Source organism: Epinephelus fuscoguttatus, linkage group LG7 (genome assembly GCF_011397635.1).
Source record: "Epinephelus fuscoguttatus linkage group LG7, E.fuscoguttatus.final_Chr_v1".
Lineage (NCBI taxonomy): Eukaryota > Metazoa > Chordata > Actinopteri > Perciformes > Serranidae > Epinephelus > Epinephelus fuscoguttatus.
In genome coordinates, this window is record NC_064758.1 from 10360680 (window position 1) to 10381370 (window position 20691).

General features: G+C 41.3%; 2 protein-coding genes across 16 annotated transcripts in view; both read left to right on the plus strand.

Annotated features, from left to right (window-relative positions):
- Nucleotides 1-5934, plus strand: part of ralgapb (Ral GTPase activating protein non-catalytic subunit beta) — a 29878-nt gene extending 23944 nt beyond the window's left edge. For 8 of the 14 annotated variants that reach the window (XM_049580506.1, XM_049580508.1, XM_049580509.1 and 5 more), the window contains 3 exons: nucleotides 195-273; nucleotides 1827-1975; nucleotides 3031-5934. In XM_049580506.1, coding sequence (XP_049436463.1) covers nucleotides 195-273; nucleotides 1827-1975; nucleotides 3031-3224 — 422 coding nt within the window. In that variant the 3' untranslated portion in view covers nucleotides 3225-5934. Of the gene's footprint in view, nucleotides 1-194; nucleotides 274-1826 lie in introns of all 14 variants that reach the window. The other 6 variants (XM_049580500.1, XM_049580503.1, XM_049580501.1 and 3 more) reach the window with 1 other exon arrangement.
- A 2153-nt stretch (nucleotides 5935-8087) lies between these two features.
- Nucleotides 8088-20691, plus strand: part of prex1 (phosphatidylinositol-3,4,5-trisphosphate-dependent Rac exchange factor 1) — a 94673-nt gene continuing 82069 nt past the window's right edge. Inside the window, exon 1 of one of the 2 annotated variants that reach the window (XM_049580618.1) lies at nucleotides 8088-8630. In XM_049580618.1, coding sequence (XP_049436575.1) covers nucleotides 8487-8630 — 144 coding nt within the window. In that variant the 5' untranslated portion in view covers nucleotides 8088-8486. The remainder of the gene's footprint in view (nucleotides 8631-20691) is intronic. The other variant, XM_049580617.1, reaches the window with a different exon arrangement.

Below are 20691 nucleotides of genomic sequence, written 5' to 3' on the forward strand. Positions count from 1 at the left end.
TGGAGAAAAAATTATTGTCTCTCTCCATAGATTCTATTCTATTTCTTTCTCTAGCATTTTCTCTTGTACATTTAGTAAATCTTACAGTAATTACTTAACATGTGTAGCCTTAAAAGGTGGCTATAGATAAGCTTTTCTTAAGTATGTGACCAATGAAATGAGGTATGTGAGTTTCTTTGTTTCTGTGTTTCTAGAAAACTTCCCCTTGTCTGATCTCTTGGCGGAAACCAGCACGGGCTTGGAAGCCAGCATGAGCAACAGCACTTCCTGCAGGTATTCAGAAGTTTACACTCAAAGCACTCTGCTGCCAGTATGGAGAACTTACGGTACATGAACCGGTTTTGGTCAGGTGCAAAAAGGAAGAACAAAAAAAAAAAAAAATGCAAACAGCATGTGCTCTCACATGCAGGACACCACACAGTACCCAAGCATACCTTGAAAAACAGGAAGTACAACATGCAGCGTGTGCAAAAGCAGGCAGAGAAATGGAACTGTGGCAGAGCTGTGACAACCGTTACAAGTGTGAAGTTGTTTCAAGGAAAATTCAATTTCTGCGAAACATGATTCAAATGTATCTTGTTTTGGCCACTGCTTTTTAGAGGTGAGATAACATGCTACTCATCATCTTCACTGTGAAGATCGGATAGATTGACATAACCTGAAGCCACATAACATAAACAAGACAGAAACCCGCAGATTCACTACAATGATGTTTTTGTTTAAGGAGAAAAGCTCAAGGTGGTGTCTTATTTTATTGCTCTGAATGTTGCATACAGCTTCTTCAAGGTCTTACATGGGCTAAGTGGACATTAAGTGAAGGACAGTTGGCAACTACCAGAGAGGACTATGCTGTCCAATACAGACGTAGGAAGATTAGGCAAACATTCTTGTCAGTCAGAGCCATGTACTATTGGAATAGTCTTCCCATTGGATTAAGAGAGAGCACTAATTACCAAACCTTTGAATATAAATTCAAGCGATAGCTTAAAGCTAACCAAACTTACAGTCATGAGTCATTATACCACCTCATCTCAGGCACTGCTGTCACATGCCCTTTTTGTTTTCACATATCTGCTGCTTTTGTAATGTTTTATGTATTGTGTTGTTTTGTGTTGTACTGTAGTGCAGCATTGTATTAATGACATGAGGACATTACTTTGTAATAACCTGCCTAGGAGCTACAGATGGAAGTTAGCTTATTAGCTAACTCTGGCACATTTACGTTGAGGTGGAAACTGATAATTAATTAATGTGCACTGTCCCTGGTAAATAAACAAATACAAAAAAACAGACCACAAGCCTCAAACAGACTTAAATGGCTTGTATTTTACCAAATTCACAATGCTCTTTTGAGAGAGAGAGTTGTCTGGAGGTGTGTGATTTGATACATGACAGCAGCTCATTTAAAAGTGACATATCTAATTTTCTAAGTAGCCGGGTCTCCTTAAAGATAATGAGTGGCATATGTGAAGATTGTTAAGTTTTTCTTATTTTCAGAGCAATCAAAGAAGCTATTTTGTGCAATTAAAATGCTAAAAAGCAGCACCACAGGAGAATACCAATCAAGCATAGACACATTTTCTCTGCCTACATAATTGTTTAATGTGGAGTAAAGTCTGTTGGCATTTACACCTGAGTTCAGTTAAGTTCTACATGTGTCTGTCAAGATACATGTTACTGACAAGTATAAATGAGGTCATGGGAGTGTAAATGCGGTGCTTTTATTTTTCTGTATTGTATTGTTCCAGTGTTTCTCAGTTGTTCTATATTAATTTATCATAATTAAAGCACCATCCTCCCTGTTTTTCTAATTGTTCCTGCTGCAGGTCAGGGTTACTAGAGAAGGATGTTCCTCTGATCTTCATCCACCCTCTGAAGACGGGGCTTTTCAGGATCCGGCTGCATGGAGCCGTGGGTAAATTTGGCATGGTGATTCCCCTGGTGGATGGCATGGTGGTCAGCCGCAGAGCACTAGGTAATGGTTTATATGGCTCTCTCTCTGTTTATTCCTCCCTACCATGCATCAGAAAGAACAAAGACAATAAGTATAAATGCATAACAGTTTCCATAGGGAATCTAATAGGATCATTGATGAGCTTCTGGAAATGCGCTCACATAAATATTTTAAAGCTGGCATTTGAGTTTCAAATGCATAGGAAACAAACTCCACTTAATCTGTTTGTATTGTTTGTCAGTGCGGAAGTTGTGGCTTGTAACACACCAGTAAGATTTATGGGGATGTAATGGAATCTAGCGGTGAGGACTGTAGATTGCAACCAGCTAAAACTTCTCCTGGTCAGAATTTCTTTAGTGTTTGTTCAGAAGGTTTATAGCGGGAGCCAAATTATCAGCAAAAGTCTTTGCCTCTTCAAAGCTGTGGTCCAGGTGAGTGATGCCGTCAAAAATAATATCGCAGTTTCATGTTACAAATCAGTGTTTCTCTGACACAGACAGCCTGCTTGCCTGGCACTTGCATATTTGCTTACCTTTTTCTGACCCAGATATTCAGTTTTTTTGTTTGTTTTTTTTTTTTTACCATGAGCCAAATTATCCACAGAAGTCTCCTCCTCTCCAAAACATACGAATCCTGTGAATTCACTTGGTAAAAACACTGAATAAAGCAGTTAATGTTACAAATGAGGTTTTTTTCTATGCTGTTTGGCATGTTGGACACAGGCAGCTAACCGAGCACCTGCTCATCTGTGCTCATCTTTCTGTTCTGATAACTTAGTATCCAGATGTTAAGGAGGTTTTTACAGGGAACCAAATTATTTGCAGAGGTTTTTTGCTCTTCAAAACAAACAGATTCAGTAATTTGAAGTGCTAAAAACACTGAATGAAGCGGTTTCACTTTAAACAAAGGGTCCTTCACACCCTGATTTTTATCGTCACTACTTTTAACCTGCAAGAACTTACTGTAGCTTTACATTTTCATGCACTTTCAGTTAGTTGTCTTTGTACACAGTCTCAAAACTCTCCTGTTTGACTACTTTGACTTGACAAGCTTGTGTGTTTGCATCCTCCTCCCAGGGTTTCTCGTGCGCCAAACAGTCATCAACGTGTGCCGACGGAAGCGTCTGGAAAGTGACTTGTACAACCCGCCTCACGTGAGGCGGAAGCAGAAAATAACAGAGATTGTCCAGCGTTACCGCAACAAGCAACTGGAGCCCGAGTTTTACACCTCGCTCTTCCACGAGGTGGGGGAGGGAAAGCCTCACCTCTAACCCACCTGCCCTGTCCTAACACTGGCTCACAAGCGCACACAACACAACACACACACACACACACACACACACACTCTTATCCTATACTCATACACCATTTACAACTGTGCGTGCACACAAACACACACACACACACACACACACACACACACACACTTACACAGAATCTTTATATTTATACTGTACTGTTTTGTTATTTATATGAATACATATATCAACACTGTCTGCCTTTGACTCAGAGAGCAAAGTGTCAAAAACCATGCCAAGGTGGAAAAAGCTGCATTTCTATGTCGCAGCCACTCACTGAAGATTTGAATGGCTGAAGTTCAACAGTGACTGTCTCTCCTCATTTAGGTCCATGCTTTGTGGCAAAAGAGTTTCTGCTTGTCATTAACTGCAATACAATAGTTACACTGTTGGCCTTTCTGAAATTGTAAAAAGTTTGTCCTTTAAACCCTGTGATACGAGTGGATTTCATGATGGTTTGGTAATACAGAGTTCTGTCCAAAATCCAGATCTGCATATCTGTTTTTGTTTTAATCAAATGGATTTATAGTTGGATTTTTGCCAAGGAGATAAACGTGCAAGCGTTATAAAAAAAAAAGTTTTGTAATATACATCGCTGCTGCTTCAAAGCAAGCAGCTTCGAGAGAACAAAGAAAATGATTGACAGCATCCACCCATTTGTCTGAATTTGACAACAAATCGCCATCTACATGCAGACACCTGCTAAAGTCTTCCTCGCGCTAACACACATTTGGCCATTGCAGCAGCTGACTGAGCACACAGATATTGCTGTTTATATTTTTTTTTGCAGATGATTTCTAGGACTCCTACGTTGTATTACTGTATGTGGATGTCATTTTTGACACCTGCGCTGTCTCTGTGCCAGTCTGAAAGTCATCCCATCTCACAATAGCCACTGCACTGTTTGTGTGTGTGTGTGTATGTGTGTGTGTATGTGGCCACATGTATGCTTGTTCAGCCAGTCAAATTACTTACACTACAAGGAGTCACAGTGACCCCTAAAAACCCCATATGTGGCATTTAAATATGAATTATGTAACTTAAAACAAATCTCAAGATGACACAGCTTTGAAATTTTTCTCGGTCAAGACTTAACCCAAGAACTGGTTTCTCTTAAAGGGATAGCGCCAATTTTTGGAAGTGGTGTTGTACATTCTTATCCCAGGACAGTATACTGCATGCAGTAGATTTCAATCGACACAACCCCAGTTTGGAGAGACAGGCTAGAGTCTGACAGGGAAGCTAAGCAACCTACTGCTGTGGAGGGGTCGGAAACAAAATGTACTTTAACCACCTTAAAAACTCCCATCTAAAAACATCAATATTAGTTTCAGTGTTTGCTCTATTGAGACTATTTTTACTGCTTTAACTTGCTGTCAGGCAGTGTTTTCCAGCGGGAAAATTAAGCTGCCATACCTCTTCACAGCCAGACTCCATTGAGAAAAAACGTAATTTAACATTGCTGAACACAGGAGCTGCTGGTCTATTGCTGCCTCGATCAATTAGTTTGTGTTACTGTGTGACTTTGGTGTTTAACAGAGTTTGTTTTGATTCAACAAAGTCACACAATAACACAAATTAACTAACTAATATGTAATACACTGACTATGGATAAGTACCCCATGCAACCCCACTTCAAAAAATCTGAATTCTCCCTTTAATGCTTTGTAATGTTTGACTTTACTGATATAATTGTAGTTACGGAGCTGCTGGAGTTTGCACTCGGTGTTTGCAGGGCTATTATGAAATGACCGCAAAGACATTTTAGGTTTGAAGTCTCTGCCAATACCAAACACAACTATAGCACATTTTAAGTGTCTTGCTTCTCCAAACAAATCTATGGTGATGCATTCAAAGGCCAAAACATTAAATGTAGCTAACAGCATTATATACAGCTTGCATTTTGGCTGATCAAAGCTGTAATTTTTTGACCCAGAAAGAGCATCATTTAACTTGTCAGATTAGTTTGGGTAACACAAATGTGCTGATTTGCCTTCACACGTTTTAGTAACTTTTTTTTTTTGGCTTCACAATCTTTTTCACTTTTGTTTACTCACTGTACTTTGGTTTTTGATTCAAGCCCTCTCACTGTCTGCCTGTAACAATGTGAATCTATTTATCACAGCGATGGAACAGGGCAAACACCTCTAGTTTCTTTGTTATATTGGAAAGTCTTAATGCACTGAGCACATGTTACGTTTATTTTCTATTCCCTTTGGTTACCTTACGTGTCCTTTTGTACTTTTGTGCATTTTGAAAGAAAAACCCTGCTGAAGGAAAAGTTTTATCTTGTGAAATATGAATGAAGGAGAGGTATCGTAGAGTTTTTAACCTATCATGTCTAATTGTGTGACTCACTTTTTATGACCGTGCTTTATGCACATTGCCTTTTTTTGGAAGGAAAAAGTACATTAAATATGCTTCAAAGAAACTCCATACAATCAGTCATACATTGTATCCTATGTTACTCCTCTGATGTTTGATCATATTTAAAGATTTGCCATGTACAGAAGCGGAGGATAATATGTAAATATATGATAGTGTAAGGCATTTACAAGTTGTCTGTTGCATTCCTCATCTGAGTTGGCGAGGAAAGTTATGTATGTATGCAATTATGTGTGGGAGCATCACAATGGGTATTGAATGTAACATGCATCGATTAAAACTATTATTGACATTTTAATTTCTCCCATTCCTAATATCTGATTTTTTTTGTTAACAGGATGTCTATGAGGAATAAAATTAAGTTCCACTTTTACTTTTTTAATACTTAATTTATATTTTTACCTCTAGAAGCAGCTCTATATTTAGATCTCAGTTACTTTTATTAGTAGGAGCCAAATTTATCCTTGAATAAAATGCAAACATTTCAGTTATTCTTTTATGAATATTTGCAATACAAACAGAGTGAATGTGGCCTGTGGCATTTTAACGGTGGTCTGGTGTATGAGTGCAGTGAAACAAGCCGGATATTAACTTGATAAAACAGTCAGCAGCTCGGGGGTGAGACCTGTGACAGTAGGTGTGCCTCCATGTCCTGAAGCTCTAATGAAATATTAATGTACTGTAACCGAAAACACTATTTGCACCCAGTCAGTCATGACAAGTCTTTGATGTGAGCTTAAAGGGTAACTACGCCCATTTTCAACATTCATATGTTGATCATATGGTCTTAGACAGTCCAAAAATATTAACAAATATAAACAACTCTCCCAAATCCCAAAACTAAAGTACTAAAACTCAAATTTAAGATGTCATAGTCAATAAAATCTGGATCTGCTCCAAAGACGATGAATGGTGAAAGGTGTACTGGATGACACTGAGAGCACCCAGGGGAATGTTCTGAGTATATGAGCTGAGAACACTATAGTAGAATCAAGCTCATTTGGGAACAAAGAAAAATATTTTGTGGGTCCATAAAATCAGCCTCCCATTCACTGTCAATGGAGCAGCTCCAGACTTTATACTTGATGACATCACAAGATTGAGACTTACTTCTCTGGTTCCTGCCTCTGAGGGTGAGTAACTCATGTTCACAAACAGTGACTGAACTTTTCCTGGCTATGGAAATAACATATTTAAATTCTTAATTTAGGTGGTGTTCCCCTTTAAAACTTCCCCCTTCTTCATATATGGGTGCACTCAACAAGAGCAGGTGTAAACCCTCACACTGTTCATAGAAGTGGTTTAAATAAAAAAAAGAGCATTTGACTTCATATTTATACTGAAAATAAAACCATCCATGCTCTAGATAACACATAATTTTCGGATTGCCTGGGGAAAGTGACAACATCAAATAGTAGCCGCGAGCAGTCTTATATTAGGCACGAGACTCAAGTGTGCCTGCTTTCAATATATTTAGTCAAAATAGGCACGAGGCGAGTTGCTGTACAAAACTTGTAATTTAAAGTGCTTTCTGGAGCTTTCTTTGTACTTGAGCATGTTATCACTTTCATACAGTTCATCACATCACCTGTGCTGAGCGTTGCAGTTGTGCCTGTATCCACCAGAGGGCACCTTCCTCTTAAATTTACCAGCTAACGGTAGCTACAGGTGGGATACTACTGTGACAGGTAGGGGCCTAAACATTTAGCTAATTTACTCAGTTAACATTCCTGTTAATATTTAACAGCGTTGTAGGTTGTGACCCGCAATTAAAAGACTTACTCTTCCAAAAAAATGTAAGTCAACTTTTCATAAAACTGGAAGTTTTGTTTTTCCATCCTGTATTTCAGTCTTAAGTTGTTAGCATGTATTGCGTCACGTAGATGGAGGGATGCTAACATTTGAATTGTTGTTTTAACATACTATAAGCTAGCATTAGCATTTTGGTCTTATATTTCACTGCTGGAGTCAAAAGGTCAAAAAGAGACAATGTAGTGAGTGTGGGACTCAGTTTAAGACTTTATGATGTGCATTACAGTCTTTTATTTCACATTTTAATACATTTATAGCGGTGGTTGATGAGGTAGGTGTACCACTAGGAAGTTGGGTAGATTACAGAGAAGGAAGTGGGGGTACTCTCCTATTTATACCAAAGGCTTTTTGTCTGATAGTTACGTATAATGTAAACGGCCAGAAAAATATGTGGGTATACCCCATATATATCTTTCTAGTGTACCACTGTTTATATGGGCTCATATTGTGCTGAAGGCAGTCCCCAGGCTGAATCATTTCAGTGCAGCTGTCATTTTTAGCCTTTATATTGTTTTCTTTTGAGCTACTATAACAGGGTCATTGTGGCACTTCATGAGTTTACTTAGTGATATATTGTAATAATATTCTGTGGTATACTCCAGTAGCTAATGTAAGCTACAGTGACCGCGGGTACAGATGTGTCTGTGGCCGTGTTGTTTGTTTGTGTGCTCATTGCAGAAGTGAGCTGTGGCCCCAGACTGAGTGTGTCTCAGGCGCTGGGTCCCTCCTCCTCCTCCTGCTGCTGCTGCTGCTGCTGCTCTCCGCCGTGTCTCCAGCCTGAACTCATCTACTGTTGCATTGCTCGCCCTCAGCTGGTGTTGCGACCACACAGCCAGGCTCTCCGCTTGTTGTTTGGTACTTTTGGCGAACTTTATCTCCGGTGCGTGTGGTGCGTTGCGCATCACTGCTCGTGAGGCTTTCGGGGTAAAACTTGCCGCTGCAAGATGGACTGAAGAAACAACTCGGCAAAGTGTGGATACTTAGAGAAAGAAGAGTAATTGTGTAGAGAGCCACCTTTCTGAGGGTTGAATTACCATCATGGAAGAGGACGACGGGCATCATGAGAACGGTATCCACGCCACCAAGGACTCGGACAGACAGCAGAGGCTCAGGCTTTGTGTTTTAAATGAAACACTCAACACCGAGAGGGATTATGTTCGGACATTGCTTTTCCTTCAGTCGGTAAGTTTGACATTACCTTTCACGTTGCCTGTGTTCACGTTCCGCTCTCTCATACACGGGCATCATCACGCCAAACTCCAGTCACAAATCTCTCAATTCAAGGCTGCCTTTCCCTTTGACTGACACACGCGTGTCGCACGTTGTATCAGACAACTGGTGACATTTTATGAAATGACTACAGGCTACAGTCTCCAATTCGGCACGGATACAGCACATTAAGTGGCTCACGGTGCAAGATTAAAATACATTTTAATATTGTCCCTTCTGTAGCTTACGGGCTGGATATGAAAATAAACCACCAGTATTTCGTATTGGGTTTGGTGTGATGCTCTGTACGCACGAGTAGCTTCTCTCTTTGTATCTCAACTTTTTAATCTCATGGTATTGTTAATGTAAACAGGCTGAAGGGTTAGACACACCTCGCGACTGTGGTTTACAGCTTTTGTTTGCTGCATTATGTGGTTCCCTTTAAACAGACTCTTAGCTTTATTTTGAGAGAGCAGCCTGTTGGAGATGTGTCTAACTTGCTGCATCTTAGCCTCATGTGATCAATGAAAATATCAAGATAATGTCAGAAATATGTTCCCTGAAGCATGTGGTTTTCTTTATGAGCAACCAATAGTGAGGGGGCATTATTCACACCTCTCTATTGTGTGCTAAAGCTCAGGTTCAAAACAATCAAAGGAGAGCCCAATCTACCCAGGCTTTGCAAATAAATAGATATTCATGAGCATTCAACACCACCACACCTCCTCTCTCCAGACGGAGATAAGGAGCCATTTCAGCACAGTTACTTATTCACCCATTGCACATCAGCTGCCTTTGATGAATGGACGTCCTGGTAATTTTACACGCTCCTTTCAGTCACAGTGCGAGTGTAGATGGCTCCCACCCGCAGGATACGATTCAGTTCGTCACTTCTCCTTGTCATTTTTCGTTGTCTTTCTCCTCCCCTCATCCTTGCTTTGTCATCTGTGGTGCTTGCTCAGCGCAGGTGGTTTCTGAGTCCAGCTGAGTCAAAGTCAGTGTGCGGTTAAATCCAAATTGACTGCATTTAATGGACGGCAATAATGTGACTTTATTTATGCTTTACGGCTTGCTGTAGGAAATCCCGGTCTTTTGTTGTCCCTTCCACAACAAGGTCAAAGGTCAGGGTCAGCTACAAAACATAGGCTAACCCTTAAGCTGGTGGGGATTCAGGCTCTTTTTGTTTGCTTTGCCACCCTGCTGAATCAGAGGTTTCAAAGGCAGCTGTTGATTGTTATGATTTTTACTTGCTGTTTCTTATGAACATGCTTATGATTCTGTTCATTTTTCAATTTCAGCATATGGCAAGCATTTGTCAAACATGGCCATGGTTCCCTCTTTCTTTTGTGCTGTCACGTGAACTTCCTCAAAGTTCTTGAAATAATTATGTTCATCTGTACAGACAGTTCACAGTAGCCCAGTGTCACAAAGATACTAAATGATCATACAGACTTCAAGTCAGTGATGCATAACTTTCTCCAAATTATACCCACTTAATGTAGCTTCAAGATGATGCATGCAACCCAAGCCTGGACTCGTTTACTGAATGAATTTCAATTCTACAACATTTGTGGTTGGAATCTCCGTGGCGCTGTTTCCTTTCTCAGCTCAACAAGAAGCAGCCAAGGCTTATCTTCTATTACAAGACAGACCAGGCAGCAGGGGGACATGTTTTGACCTCCTCACCACCAAACCCAGTTCGGACATAATGATAAAGACGAAGCCCTGATGATTTATCAGAGAAGTCTGGGAGCTTTTTCCTGTGAACATCTGAAAGCTGTCAGTGCCAGTGCCCTCCACCATGCTCCTCCCCATCATCACATCAATTGGCATGTCTTGATTCAAGCCATACGGTCGGTGTATAGCCAGAGGGGAGTTAGGCTTTAGAGAAGTTCTGTTATCACCTGTGTCTTTGCATACAATGCCCTTTTGTAGACTGAGGGCTGAAGTCTCATGGAGTTTCAAGATGTAGTCCACATTTTTTCTTAGTATGATAAGGCCATAGTTTTTTTTTTTTTGTGGAATTCATGGTAAGCTGCAGATGGTATACTAACTCTTGCACATCTGCAGTTTGATAATAAATGCTTCTCCCGGTACAAAATGAAAAGGATACGCCAGTTATGTGTCATTCCTCTGTACTGTGTAAATGGCAGTTTTGTTTTCCGTCATCTTGTGAAGTGTTTCTGTAGGCTGAAATAGATGCATAAGATTACCCTCATTACTAGTCATCTTCACATATGGGCATATACTGTGCAGACAAGACTTGATGCCAAAGCATGCTGCTCTGTATTAATGTAGCCTATATGTGATAGTATATGTATGTTGTGCATACATTGAGGCCACTCCAAAATCCACTGAATCTCCTTATGGAGGACTTTGTGGTATGGGGTTCAGTAGCTTAGCTTAGATTGCTAAGGGAGTACACTGACAAGAGAAAAGAAACATCAGTCTGCTCCACCGACACCAATCCCCTCCCATGCTCTCTGTCCAGGGTCCAGCTTAGCCTGCCCCCCTTCCCTCAGTGGGAGCCGAGGCTTTGTCACCATGCAGCTCTCTGTGGTGTTGATAAGGGAAGTCTGGCTGTGGGAGCTCAGAACATATGGTTTCAATAAAGATATAGAGTAGTTCAGGGTGGAGGTGGGGGGTGGGGGGTGCATAGTCCCTCCGTGTGAAGAGGCTAAAGCAGTGATGTGGAATGAAAAGTGAGAGTGGTTATCGAATCAGATTGTTCTCTAAGCAGTTATTTGTGTTTCCAAGACTTGTTTTCACATACTTGAGTGTCTACTTTCTCTCAGCCTGCCTCCTTTGGTTCATTTAGAAAACTCCTCCATTTCTCAAAATGCCCTTTGATAGCTTGCAGAGGATGTTTGGTATCATGAAGCCAGGCTCCCATGAACGCCACTCAGCCTTGCTTTTAAATTTTCCCAGTGGTCACTCATGGTATTGCAGTGAAAAATCCCCTGTGGCCCAAAAAGCATTTTCCGCATAGACTGCCATTAAAAAAGAGACGTCTGTAAAACTGTTGATAGGACACCTGGAATTGCAAACAAGGTCAATTGTGACTCTTTCCATTCTGAATTTTGTATATTTGTTAAACTTTCCTTGAGCTGAGACAACGGATTTAAAAATCCATGACATCATCACAATGTAAAGTCTATGGGCCAAGCAGGAACTCCTCGGTGGAGCCAGCAGGAGAAACACTACTGCGCATATTCAGTAGGCTGCATACTAGCCAAGTAAACCTGGAAGCTAGAAACTTTGTATTGGCATATGTGCCATGCAAGAAATTCCGTTGGACTGAATGAGTGCCATCTTGGGGTCCAGTATCTAGTTATGATTATACATCTATCACTTATGCATCATGTGTGAGTTATACCCATAGAAGGGGAACGAAAAAGTAAGAGCTAGACTGAGTGAGGTGTTTTCCCTAGTCAAGAAAAGTGAACTGCACCCATGACTGAAAAAGATATGGTTTGAGGTTGCAATGCTTTCTAGTCTCCTGATGCGGCTGTCCTTTATGTTGAACATCAGTGCAGACTGTCAAGATTTGATTCTGCGGCGGATCTGATACCACAGCGTGACATACTGTTGATGTTAAGATCACTGAAACATTTTCTGCTGTCACACTGGAGATATCTGGACGTGTCTGTGTTTCACTTTTTAAATCCAAAATGCATGACCACTGCCATGTGTTTTAGTACATAGATTTTTTTTCTTCTTCTGTAGACCCCCTCAGCTGCTTTCTTATCTGTGGGCACCTGGCAGTTTTGTTTTCCTCAGTCTCATTGGGGTTTTTCCCCCACGTCCAGGGTAGAAATTGAACAGTAGCAGGTTGAATGGCAGCTTGCTGTTGACCGCCCACATCACTCTCCGTTGCCTGCCTTATCACTGATTTATTTTCCACCTCCCTTTGTGCTCTTCCACAACCTCCTGGATCTGTAGCTCCCGTACAGAATCACTTTTCAATCGCAATGATTGCAAATGACACACAAAAGAGATGGTTATCTGGCTTTGGCATCTCAGCCATTCTGCGTGTCACTCATCCCCTGGCAATTATCAGTGCCAGCGAGCTCATCCAATGTGCTGGAGGGAAGCATGTAGGGATGGTGGGAGGAGAAGAGGTGAAGAAGGGGGTTGGGGGTGTGAAAAGAGGGATTAGAGGATTCATTTTGCTCAGTATTATCATTACGAATCTCCAAATCTATTGATGCTCTGAGGTAGAGTGGAAGCACTCTCATTCAAACATGCGGATTCCCTCTCAGCTCCAAGTTTGTGGTGATATAACTGCTCTTTTCAAGGTTTTGTTGCAACCGATTCCCTTGTTTGTGTCTGAACTGATCATTTCTTAGTGCCATAGATAAATGGGGATTTTCTTCAAGGCAGTGCTTTGTTGATTTAATCCAGGCAACTGGATTTTCCCTGTCACGAGCCACCAGAAGTAGGCTATCTGTGACAAGAATACGGTCAGTGGCGTCATTCCCGGTAGACGTAAGGGATTTTCCTTCCAAACCATAAAAATGGGGGTTTGTCATTTTGAAAGCTGCTGTCTTTTTTTGTTTTGACCACACTGACCTGGGTTCTAGTGAATCCTGTCCAGTTAAGAAAACAGTGGAATCGTGTGGCCATTAAGTTAGTCAGCTTTTGACCTTCCTTCTTGATTTTGAGAAGTGTGAGACTGAAAGCAGGGTGACCAGGAAGGTCTCGTCAGTGCTGTGGGATAATAGGAAACATCTGTGTTTCTTGCCCTCTGTGACCCTTGCTTTGGACCACACACAAGTGAAATTACACGTCTAATACTGTTTTGTGTTTACATGGATAAATGATATTGTGTTTTGCACATTCATTTTGTAGCTGCAGTTCTTGCCACCTCTTTCTCTACTTTTGCTGTTGTTGACTTCTCTATAAATCCACCTGTAGTTAGTGTTGACAGGGCTCGCAAAGCAAACAGGATGACGCGTGTACATGCATACAAACACATTATCCGACTGGTGCCCAGGAAGACACACATGCAGGAAACCCGCCTTGAACTTCCTCTCCAAACTCAAGCCTGTGTCTACCTCTTTCCTTTCTTATTCTTTTTTTCTCCTCTCCATCTCTCCAGCCCTCCCCACTTGGTGGGAAAGACCAGCATTGAGTTTCTCTGGGCTAGGGGGGGTATAAATAGCTTCAGATTCTAACTCTCATCTTGGCCACAGCGCAAGTGGTTTCAGTTCACTGCAACCTCAGCTCCACTGAAGTCATACAAACACAGGCACACATCACATATATAGCAAGAGTGAAGGGGAAAAACAGCCCGTGGAGTCCGAACAGCAGGTAGAACAGTTACTGTAGCCTAGTGCTTGGGTTTTGTGAGGGTTTTTATTATTACTGGACTTTAAACTCTGCTCCTTAGAAAGAGATGAGATACAGAGCGTCAACAAGTATATCTTGTAAGTCCCAGATTAATTAAACCTTTAAGTGCTGAGGGGGGTATTAAGTTGGAACAGAAGCAAAAGAGAGAGGACTAAACATTTTGATGTAAAAATACTGTGTCCTCCTATGTGATTAATCATATTAGATGTTATCTACAGGCTTTTGATTTTTGGTGAGAGTTCAAAACAACTTGTCTGACTTATTTTGTCGGCCGTCTGTTTCCAAAACTAGTGCCCATTTGCACACTAAGACTCGTGGCATGACTCTTAGCTGAGGTCAATGATAAACCAGTGTTTAACTTGCCAGTGTGCACCCTTTCATCCCACTCTGGACAATTGGTGCCTCGCAGTGCAGCTTTTGCCACAGTTACAGTGCCAGACTCATTACAATGTAGCGTGTTACATAAATGGGGTAAATGCCAGTTTCCAACTTAATCTCAGTGCTTTTTTTAAAGTCATGTGTGTTGATAAGCCATTTCTTTGAGGCATAAGACTGCAGTAGGAATTTTAAGAATTCAAGTTAACAAGTCTAAACCACTGTAACACCCGGAGGCATGATGTCAAAAAAAAAAAAAAACACCACCCTCCCTTCCCCTTCTTCCCTCCACAGGAGATGTTTGTAGATTCTTACAGCTGTGAATTAGCATAGGAGAAAAGCCATGTCTTGTAAATGTAAACTTTGCCATCCTTTTTGGTAAAAAAGGTATCTAATTTGAATGTCGCTCTTTGAGAAGTTCTCAGTTTTGCATTTAATGATATGAATCTATTCAGGGTTGGGCGTTGTTGAGAATAGGGTGTGTGGAGGTAAGAGAGTCTTGCACCAGAAGTCATTAGTGTTGTATGAGGTTACTGATTTCACTGTGTCAAATATCAGACCATGCAGTGTGCAGGGACTTTACAGATGCACTGTTTGGTCAACAGGGTATTTTTTTCTGACTGGAACAAACACCAAATAAGAGGCACTACCACTGTGTGTCTGAAAAGTGCTGTGAAGTGCTTGTCCACAGGCTGATATTTGATACAGCGGGTGACCTGGCCTGAATTGTGAAAGCACGGCAACACGAGATCTCTAATGTCCCCTTGGAGATCATGACCCGGACAAAGTTGGTACAAGTACTTTCTCAGGGTGGATATTGGGTGAGGTAACTGTGCAGCATGTTTTTGAGAACACTCTTGAAGGGTGAATGAATAGGATGGATGGATACCTGCAGTATGACTTGGCATGGAGTTTTCCCTTGGGAGCTTCCGATTTGGTTTACGTACTGTGGCAGCAGGCTTACAATGTTTGTTTGCTTTCTCAAATACAACCAGATGTGTGGCTTCTTTTGGGGTCAGAGGTCATTTACCCCGTAGAAAAATGCTGAGCAACAAAACAACCGTAGAACAACTTCACACAAAGCTTCTCAAATGTAGAGGATGTGGCAAAGATGTTTGATAAAGCCTGGGTTAGATTACAGGACTGTTGAAGTGTTGCCCGATCAGGGCGGGTCACAGTAAATGCCTGTATGCTGTCCAGCCAGGAAGCTGCTCACACGACACAATGGGACAAAAAAGGAGTGTCCGATCACATACTGCCCAACGCAGTCCTAAGTAGGTCTTTTGTCTCTCTTGGTGTGGAAGCAATTTCACAAATGTTTAATGAATGTTAACACTATGAGGACCGATGCAGTCCATCTCATTTGAAATGTTTTCCTCCAAATAAAATTGGTGTCCAGTCATCCAGAGTGAAGCAAATGGACTTAAGAACTGTATTTACGTGAGGTATGTGCAGGGGTGGGAGATGCCGCTATGAATGGTGCTTCCTCTCCAGTTCGTTCTGGTCTCTTTTGTCCATTATTTTTGGTCTGCAGGCTCAGGTGTACTCTTAATGTCAGTCTCAATGTAGCATTCTCACTTCCCCCGAAAGACTGTTGGTATACTTGTTTTGACAAAGCTGAATGAAAAGTGTGTCTAATGATGCCTACTCCTGTTCGGAGTAAGACTGCCATTAGAGCGTGTGACAGCCGGAGTGAGTGGTGGAACGATGTAAAGGTGGTGGGAAGATGCAGGGGAACACTGCTGGGTTCACTTTTCTTGGTAATTGTCACAACAATGAACAGAGAACTTTACACAGCTGAAAAAGAGGAAGGAGTATGCTGCAATTTTCTTGTAATGATTGTAACTTTGTAAAATTAACTTGAAGATAAACAATTTCACTTAGGCAATTAGTAGAAATCTCTGCCTGTTGATGTTATTTAACCCCACGAGTTAAAGCAGACGCTGACTAACTGTTCACGACAGCTGCTGACAGATTCTTGGGCCTGGTTGCTGAAGGGTTTTTATTTTGGCATTTGTTCAATATGGTGACATTTTTGCCAACTAACATGGCATGATTAAAGGCTTGAGTCATACATGCTTGAGCTGTTACTGTGATGATTTTGTTCACACATGCTGACAGGAAACATTTTAGGAAATTGCATCATGTTTTGTCATGATGAATTACAATACCAAATTTTCGGAGATTTTTGCCTCCAGCTGCGAATTTACGCAACCCTTTCCAGATAAGATACGTAAGAGAAAAAAACAGCTTGCGAGTGAATGGAGCCCTTGTTTTTATGGGGATTTTACTAGGACAGGACATCTCGTTTCATCATGTGATTACATGTGAATTAGTTTCACGGTATAAATTCCACACTCTGCTATCGCTCTACAGTACTTTTGCCTGAATTGAGACGGAATATTATGACTCAAAAGGATCCTAGAAGCCTCACTTTCAAAAGTGGAAACTAATGTGTGTTAGTCGCCTTAGTGGCTGCCAAAACAAGAAGTTGAGATGTAATGTAGGTCAGTTGCATCCCTGTTTTCAGAGCTAGAATAAGAGTTTTTCAGACAGAGAGGGCTTTAACTAACTACAGTCTGTGTGTCCATTAATTACTGTTCTCTGTCGGGTTGGTAAATACTGTTTGAGTCAGATCTAGAGGGTGTTTTCTATGATCTTCCCCCTGCTTCACCAAATGACCATCATTGTGTGGTATGGGACACTAATTTGGTTCTTTATCACCACTTTCTGTCTGTCTGTGCACATGACTGTTTATGTCTGCCCAGCTGAATGCCAGGTGTGGCATTTTTAGTTTGGTTTTGTTTAGTTATGTCCATATAAAAGCAAACACGTGTTTTTTTTTGTTCTGAAAAACACATGTGTGCAGGTATTATGGAAAAATGAAAGTAATTGCTAACTGATTGTAGCTTAAATGATCCGCTGTTACATGTTTTTCTGTAGCTGGTTTTTGATCTGTCGCAAGCCTCACTTGTCTCTGATGGCTCACTCAACACCATACTCACCACACTCTGATCCAGTCTGTGATTCCCTACGTCTGTCGGCACCAAAAAACTCGCATCCAAACGTCCAGATGGCCTCTGCAATCTGGTCCATGATGTTACCTCCTGATCACCACATGTCACCCCTCAACAGGAAAGCCACTTAGAAAAAGGACCCACAGACAAACGTAGGCTAAGTGTCAAGCACTGGTAGAGATGAAATTAGGATATTATTTAGCCAAGATGAAAGCTGAACTTTTTTACTGTTATTGAAAGGGTGCATTATATAGATGGGCCTACATAGGCAGGTTCACAACACATGGACAGTCTTACGTATATAGAGATACAAGGATGGGTTATGGGTTGGTGAAATAATACATCATTAATAAAGAAAATAATAATTACATTCTTTAAAATGTAAACATTGCAGAGAGTAGAGCAGAGCTGCTGTCTGACTCTCCATTAAGAGAGATGCTTGGCACATTTATGCATGAGGAGCAACGTAAATCATAAACATAACATAAACATAAATTGATTATTTCAGGAGCAAAAAGTTTAGTTCTGTATCGTTTGCCAAGTCTATAAAGACAGTTCTTAGTTTGGCTGCTTAAATGTCCCATGATATTTGCTGCAGTGACATCACTGTTCCTACTTCTCCAATTTGCCATGTAAATAGTGGTATGCCAGATACAGGCACACTTGGCTTTTAAAGAGAATGGAAGATGACACTCTGATATGTTGGTTCATGTTACGCCCATAATACACCTAGGGGACTAAATACAGCCCCTTTGCCACTTGCACCTTACTTTGCGCCCTGATTATGTATCACACCATTTAACTAGAAGAAGTTGAACACACCCTAAATGCACTTGTACAACCATGCACTATAGATCCTTTAAATCGTGTCCTCAGTGTTCAAATGGGGACAGTATAGATATAGACATGTCTTCCAGCACACTAATTTGCATCACAAGCTATTCACATTTCTGTTATCACAAGGGGAATATGTGAGAAGGAGTCGGGTCTTGTGTGCTTCTCTGTCTTTTGTGCTTATAAATGTGTGATGAGTGACAGAATTAAGAGTGAGTCTATAATTGTGTGACAGAAGCTGCCCAACAACCTGAAAAAAATGAGATATCCAAAGGATATTTATAACACATTACTTACGTGCAGCCACTGTGAAAGCAGGAGCATCTAGATAAATGAGGTGTTTAAAATGCCTCTCCTCAGTTTAAAATGCATCGTGCCAACTTGTCCAATAAAAACTGGACATGCTTGGAAGATTTAAATGTTTGCAGCAGTGACACCCTTTGAAAGCAGAATTTTGATGGACTGAAAGGGCTTGCTGAGCCACATCCAGGCTGAGAGATTTTTCACTACAAGTGTTACTGAAAATTTGTATTTCGCATATTCATCATGTGCATCATACATTCATGAAAGCAACAGAGCCAATGAGGGCTTGATGAGTAGGCAATCTTAAACAGGAAGTCTCTGGTCCAGTGCTGACTGTCTGTCCTCTGTGGTCGAGACACTGTCTCATCCCCCTGTAGTGTTTAGTTTCCGCCCATGTGAGCAACTCAAAGAGCCCCGAAGTTTAAAGTCCTTCAAAGCGGAAGTGAGTGAGAGTGGAAGAAAAAAAAACTGGACACAACTCAAAGAAGACTTTGTGTTTTGGTGATTGGCTCTGCCAGAAAGGGTTTCTCTTGGAAGACAGCAAGGGACTGGTTGGCGACTGAAGGGGAGCTGAGGGAGTTTTTGGAGGGTTTGGGAGAGATGTGAATTACAGCTTCAGAGAGAAAGTAGTCTGCTAAGGTTTGCTGGGGTCCCTCATTGTGGCAACGCCACGGGCCATTCTCTGGCTCCGCTGCACTCAGGCCACAAAGAGGGGATTTCTTCATTTATTTATTCAATTTCATGCCACGTCGACCCCAAAATGGCCCCCATTCCCTCTCCAAAACTGCCCTGTCCCCCTTTGTGGCTGGCCACCCCAATCCTCTCCCCAAAAAGAGAGACCCTTAATGGATGCATTGTTTTTAGCTTGTTGTTGTTTTCTCTTGGATAAGGAGGGGTAGGGAGTTTGAGGCTGGTGACCTGAGAACTCGCATAGAAAAGTCCTGAATCTGTGGATCTGTGATTCTGTTTAAGGGTTGTTTCAGTAGGTGTGGGAACCGCAGCAAATTGAAAAGGGGCACTCAGGGCCTGCTGGAAAAACCCTGACAAGTGTTAGAGCTTGTGCTTGATATACGGGGTCTCTTGTGAGATATCTGAATTGAGCGAGATGGCCCAGCATTGTTGCTGATTGCTGATGTAGCCATGGGCAATCCGAAAAAATGGCCCAAGTTTTGTCCCCATTAACAGCATCTTTAGTCGTATTGAGGAGAAGCTGCTAGAATGTGAGGAGTGTCTGCTCCCAAAGAAGACAATGAAGAATGATACTTAAAAATTAAAGCAATGATGTGCCAAGGATAGTAAAATCTAATTGGCCAACAAACACACAGACTAATGCAGTTATGAGGCTACTCTATAAATGACTTGTCCCATCAAAGAAATTGTCATGGCAACATTTGACATAAGTGACTTCATGAACATGAGTGAACTGATATAAAGTGAACAGCAGTGATACACACAGGTAGGCTATGCTAATAGTCTTTTTTACACAGAGATCTGCAGTGCTGTCATGAGGAAGACCCGTCATTTGGCCACCTTTACTTTTTTATATAGAAACAAGGGCATAATCGCACAGTGCCGCTCCACTGTGTCATTTTAGATAGAATGCCAGCATCACAGAAGCAAAAGCGGCATGACATGAAGCACAACAGCGTCAGCCTCTAGTGTGACATATAACATAAGCATTGGGCAGCACTTTCTAAACATTAACAATGGCATAATATGACAATAACAATTGTTTACCTTCCCTCTTAAATGGTGGTTGAACCGGTCTCCTGATCAGAGGATAAGGAGGTCCTAAATCTTGTTGTTACCCCAATTTGCGGCCATTTTAGGTTGCTGTTCTTCTTTTTTTGAGTTAGCTGCTAACTGATATTAGCTGCTTTTTAAATCTCCTGGAGATGGGTGACACACATAACACTTTGTCAAAATGTCACACGTGTTCTGTTCTGCCACCCCACACTTTCTACACAGACATCAATTTGTCTCTTTTTCTACCTCCACAGTTTGCTGAAACACAACTCTGTCCCCCATTCCATGATCTCTTCTTTTATACCCAGCAGCAAGGTAGAATAACAGCGCAACATTTCTGCCTTAAACAGGCTTTGTAAAAGGGGTTGATGTTTCATCTAATTCCAATTATTGACTTCTTTGTCTAG